The sequence below is a fragment of the Lupinus angustifolius genome, chromosome LG09, assembly GCF_001865875.1.
Source record: "Lupinus angustifolius cultivar Tanjil chromosome LG09, LupAngTanjil_v1.0, whole genome shotgun sequence".
NCBI classification, from domain to species: domain Eukaryota; kingdom Viridiplantae; phylum Streptophyta; class Magnoliopsida; order Fabales; family Fabaceae; genus Lupinus; species Lupinus angustifolius.
The window spans coordinates 4,291,487-4,297,857 of NC_032017.1; the positions used below are offsets into that span (position 1 = coordinate 4,291,487).

The 6,371-nt window shown below is 34.1% G+C and overlaps 1 protein-coding gene across 1 annotated transcript; it reads left to right on the plus strand.

Annotated features, from left to right (window-relative positions):
- On the plus strand, nt 635-6,135 carry LOC109356938 (PTI1-like tyrosine-protein kinase At3g15890). The gene is made up of 4 exons (XM_019600586.1): nt 635-940; nt 1,656-1,803; nt 4,347-4,609; nt 5,092-6,135. The coding sequence occupies exons 1-4, from the start codon at nt 906-908 to the stop codon at nt 5,732-5,734; spliced, it is 1,089 nt and encodes a 362-aa protein (XP_019456131.1). The 5' UTR covers nt 635-905; the 3' UTR covers nt 5,735-6,135.

The window sequence follows — 6,371 nt, forward strand, 5'->3', positions numbered from 1 at the left end:
CCTGATTTTATTTTATAACTTCTAATTTCATTTTATAACTTCTATTTTTATCTTTACTAGCGTGTTGACAGCCACTACCGTGTCTGTCAACCCGCTTTCCTGTTGTTTGTAATGTATATTCTACATATTAAGTTGTATTATATATTGTAATGTGCAGTTGAATATATATTCGTTTGAGGTAATTGTTCAATCTTAAAGAAATGATGCATGTACAATTGTGTTCATCAAGAATAGAGTCTTGATATCTTCACTTAATTTTATTTTCTAGCGTGTTGACAGGTACTACGTGTCTGTCAACCCGCTTTCATATTGTTTGTAATGTGTAGTCTGGATGTTTTAAATGTCAAATATTTGCATACTCTTTACTCAATGGCATACATTGTGACCAATGCAATATATTTCATGCATTCCTATTTTTTAATTTAATGGATATACATTGTGACCATGCAATAGATTTACTCAATAGATTTTAATTAATTAGATAAAAAATCACATTTATATGTAGAATACACATTACAAACGATATGAAATTTGGTTGACAGACCCAGTAGTGCTTGTTAACATGCACGCTAGTATATAATAATGTGATTATCCCAACAAATATTATAATAATTAATAACTTGAGAGAAATGGACCCATCATGTTTGAAAATTGGAAATAGCTGGTGCTGATGAGGTTGACAATAAAGTACAAGATTCTCTTCATCTATAACATCAAACATTTATAACATTAGTTTCTGCTAAACCATTTTTGCATTTTCCATCTCAGAAAGATAATACACAAAAGAAACAACTTTCTGAGTGTACAAACAATTTTATTTAGTGGGTTGATTTCAAGTTTTGATTTTGTTCACTTTTTCTAGGATTGGTTCATTCAGAAGTTAGAGAGAGAAAAAGAAGAAAGTTATGGCTTTTTGGTTGTGTTTTGGAAATTCTGATCGGTATGATAAGTAATTTATGAATCTATAGTTTATATTTAACTGTCCATTGTTGTTTGTTTCTCTTGTTTTGTTATTGTTTTTTTTAGGATCAGATATTTGTGTAGTATATATAGTATGATTTCAATGTTTTTTAGTGTTTTTTAGGATTAGAGAAGGTGTTGTTGCACAGATTCTTGTATTGTTGTTTTTCAATAAAAACTTAGGTGTAATAACTAAAAAAAGGCGGCCTAGTGCACTAGATTCCCGCTTAGTGGAGTCTGGCAATGATAGATGTAAGCAGCTTTATCGGCTGTTTCCAGGTTCTAAACTCGTGACCCCACAACTAGTAAGCAACAATCTTACGTTACCATTGCACGCCAAACTCACCTTCTACTTAGTTGTAACAACTACTACACAAAGAAAAGCACCTCCTAATTTTGTCCCTAGGTAGATTCATTCTTTGTAAAAATAAAAAAACCGTGTCGCGAAATTAGTCTATGAGAAATGAAAATTCGTAACTTGATTCTCGAGTCAAATTAGTAAGAACTAAGAAGAATCTATTAAGGATTAGTTTGTCCGGTGCAACTTGATTCTGATTATACCAATGTGCCTGTAACATTGATCTTTATATATCTGAAGATTTCTTAGAATACATATTTTAGATTCAAACTATTGCCTCAATTCGGCATTTAGCTTCCACGACGGATAACTGATATTAGAGTCTATATTGGTGCAGCAAAAAACGAGGAAAAGCACAAGCTACATGGCGGGTGTTTTCTTTGAAGGAATTGCACTCTGCTACAAATAACTTCAACTACGATAACAAGCTTGGAGAAGGCGGTTTCGGCAGCGTGTACTGGGGCCAACTTTGGGATGGATCACAAGTACGGCTACACTTCCTTCATTTTGTTATTATTGTTGTTGTTGATAAAGAAAGACTCAGAGCTCAATGCTTCTTTATGATAGAGCATTATGACGTCGTTCGATCCGTGTAGTCGATCTCACCTAGTGAGATAAAGGCTTGGTTGTTGTTGCTATTAATTATTGTTATTATCTTGCATCTTATATTAGCTGCAGCCAACGCCTTTATGGTTAATCTTGATCGTTCTAGTTTGGTTGCTAGTTCATGTCTGACATATTCCTTTTAGCCTTTTAGATCTTATCAATTTAATTTTCTGTTAATAAATTTCAATTTTCGAAGAAGATGCCCTTTCTTTCTTCGCCGTGAGTTTCAATCACCTTGGAATAAAAATGTTTTCAGATCTTCTGAGATACGCAGTAATTTCGCACAAATATGTGCAATATATGAATTTTGTTAGCCTGTTAAGACAAGACGGTCAAAATTTCATGCAAGTAGAATAAGTTGGATTAATGAAATGATAGGATGTTGCTCATCAAGAATTCAGATCATCCTAGTTGTATTTCCTTCATTCTGAAAACTTATGTAGCTAAGCAAACTCGGTGATAAACATATACGTCGAAGGGGCTTAATTTAGTTCTACCTTCTAATCTTAAAATAGACTGCTATGATTTATAATTTCTTCAAACTTTTTCTGCATGGTAAGGGGTTATCCGGTGTTACATTTGCTTTAATATATATATCTCAGTCTCTTTATATTCAAGTGTGAAGCCCCACGTTGAATATGAGGGGATGAGTGGAAGAGTTTATAAGTGGAAAAGACTCGTGAAACCATTGTCTTAATGTTTTGGTTCAAGTTTTCAAGATGTGGTGTCTCGCTTATGGATGAGTCTTCACTATTCCCATGCCTCGTAATAACGGGACTCCTCGATTGTTGGAGGCTCTCTGGTCACGGACGGGTCAAAGAATCATATTCCAGAAATGATTGACTGTATTAGTGACTTTTTTCAACTAGTACAATCACACGATTATTTCCATTTTTATTACCCTCTCGAATCTCCACCCATGCTAGACTTGAAGATTGAGATTAATTTGACATACGTTCTATCGAAGTAGCAGTTTCATCTCATATTATTTCCTATTACCGACTTTGATGACACAATATCTTCTTATTGATCCCACTTTCATGTTGAAAGTGTTTTTACTTAACAATCTGTATGCAAAGAAGCAATCATGATCAATGTTGTAAATATGTTCTTACAAAGTATAAAGTAGAAAGCATTGGTATTTCGGTCTTAAGCACAAAAAGGTGTTGTTTGGTTTGTTTACTATCTTCCTTTTCACTTGATGCATTATCACTTTAAATTACAAAATTGCCACAATGTTTTCATTTGATTTATTGTTTTTAAGGCTTCTCAAAAGAAATTGTGAAAATAAGATTATGTTGTTTTCACCATTTCATTCACAAAAATCTTGAAAAAAGAAACAAGGTAAAAATGAGGTTCTACTTCTGTAATTATCGATGAAAACATATATGCTGAAAACAAAAAAAAGCACCCCCGAAGTTTGTGGCTTGCTTATATATTCTGGAACCGAGTACATTTTGAATGTCATTCGTAAGTGACACTAGTAAAAGATTGCATAATGCCCCTTTCTCTTTGTCAAATATCATAGCCATTTCTCATTCTTAATGGCTTTATAGGATCTGCTTTGATAGTTTGAAACATCTCATAAAATTTCTGATATCTTTCTCAATCTTACATGCGATTAGTAGTGGCGATTCTGTAATTGATGTTGCAAATGATTGCATTGTGAGGGCTCTGTGTTGAAGATTATTTACTAAAGAGTCATTGTTCTGTATATATAAGTTCTTGGGCAGCATCGCCCTCTCCCCGAGGTTGCTTCGTATAACTTCCGTTGCTGCAATATGAAGCAAGGACACTTCAAATATAGTTGCCATTGACATGTATCTATATCGAACACTCCATATTCTATAATTTTTTCTTTTACTTTTTGAATTTGTATACTGTCATAGATGGAAATGCCACAAAAATTAGATAAATGTTAACATTTTATTATATTTGCAAAGATTCATGCCAACTCCTAACATTATTTCTCTCTCTTTTTAATTGAAGATTGGTGCTTTTATTTTAATCTTATGTTAAGTATCATAGGTGTGTCATGATCTATAATTTTTAAATTTTGTTGCATTCTTGTATCCGTGTCATATCGTATTTGTGTCTCGTGTCATATCCGTGCTTGCAATCCTTCAATATGAGTGCACTTGTTTTCTTATTATGATTTGTTTTCATATCGTAATTGATTGAGTGTATATTATAGGAGAGAATGAGTTTGACTTATGTTCCTGGATGAATGGTTCCTTATACTTGTAGGATTTCATTTGAACTTGTAATGTGATTTCTAAAGAATATTATCTGTATGCTGCAAAAACAACTATTCAAAACATTTTAGATAATGCTTGGGAATTGAAACTAGCGAAAACATGTTGATGGTATTAATACCGAAAAACAAATATTAGATGCCATTTTGATCTATGCGCGCATGCAGATTGCAGTGAAAAGATTGAAAGCTTGGAGTAACAAAGCAGATATGGAATTTGGCGTCGAAGTTGAAATATTGGCAAGAGTGCGACACAAAAATCTTTTAAGTCTACGTGGCTATTGTGCCGAAGGACAGGAACGACTAATTGTATATGACTATATGCCAAATTTGAGCCTGCAATCTCATCTTCATGGACAACACGCAGCAGAATGTCTTCTCGACTGGAATCGACGGATGAATATTGCAATCGGGTCTGCTGAGGGAATTGTGTGAGTACTAACCTGAAATTCCTTGTGAACTTTTGCCACTATTATTAGTCCTTTTTTTATTCTTTAAATAAGCTTTTACTCCTTCCTTATAGTTTTTGCCTGTTTGGGTTTTAGTCTTTATACTATTTTTCTTCGGATATCAGGCCCTCTATTTTTGTTCATTTGGGTTTTGGTCCCTACCATGAAAGTTTTCCCTCCGATATTTTTCGGTAATCTGATTTTGTGTCCCTATAGTTACCATCCATTAAGGTGTTGAACCCTATTTTTTCATGAAGGATGATGGTTCCTATAGTTTCTACTTATTAAGGCATTGATCCCTAAAGGACTAAGACCTAAATGAGTGAAGATATAGGAATAGACACCCCTATAAAAAAAACTATAGGGACTATAACCTAAATGAATGGAAATTTTAGGTACCGAAAACTTATTTCGTTCGTTTTTTGGTCCTAACCACTGTCATTACATAATTCCTATACTTTCAGGTATCTTCATCACCAAACAACACCACATATCATCCACAGAGATATTAAAGGAAGCAATGTATTGCTGGATTCAGATTTCCAGGCCCATGTTGCTGATTTCGGTTTCGCCAAGCTAATCCCCGACGGGGCAACACATGTGACTACAAAAGTTAAGGGCACTCTTGGCTACCTTGCACCGGAATATGCTATGTTAGGTAAAGCAAATGAGAGTTGTGATGTGTATAGTTTCGGCATTCTCCTTCTAGAACTTGCCTGTGGCCGAAAACCAATCGAAAAGGTTAGTTCCACGGTGAAGCGATCGATAGTTGATTGGGCACTGCCGCTGGTTTGCGAGAAGAAATTTAGCGAACTTGTTGATCCGAGACTAAATGGCGAATATGTGGAGGAAGAGCTTAAAAGAGTTATTTTTGTTGCAATGATATGTGCTCAAAATCAACCTGAGAAGAGACCTACCATGCTTGATGTTGTTGAGTTATTGAAGGGAGAATCTAAAGAGAAACTTTCTCAGATAGAGAATAGTGAAATGTTTAGAACCACTCCTGCTGCAGAATACAATGATGGTGGTTCATCAATGGCTGAAGATAGTTCAGATTTCATCTCAGCAGAAAAAGAGTACAAACATGAGTTGGAAGAGAATACTTGAATATGAATGAATGATACCGACATGAAATTATTTAATTATGATGTATCGTTAGCGTAAAGATTTTTGTACGCTATCAACCGTTACTGTCACATCATTACGAATATTCGACTTTTGAAATAACTCCATCAAAAGTCGCACATGCGGTGACATATAATTGGTTGATAATGTAAAAAACTTTACCTGACAATACATTAAAATTAAACTAAAAAAGGATTGGTTATGAAGTTTTCAGCAATTGTTGAAATTTGCATGTGCATGGATTTATGAGTGTTTGGGATTTGTATGTTTTTGTATAGTTTTTTTTCCCTCATTGGGTTGCAAGTTTGAGATTCTATGTTATGTTTTACCATTATCAATTATGTAATATTGAACTTGAAAAACTAAACTGTATTAAGAATTGTTAATATTTTCTTAAAAGATTTTCTAGCCTCTAGCTCCATTAAGATAATTTTGTTGGAGAATATCTCCGTCTGAAATTCATAGATTAAATGTGGAAGTCCTTATGACCATGACTTTGTTCCCACAACCTAATGTTTATGCCCATACATAAACCCAAATGGAACAACCATGGTCCAGACCGAAGAAACCCGAAATGATTTCATGGTGAAGAAGAAGAACATACCTTGTTGAGCCATTT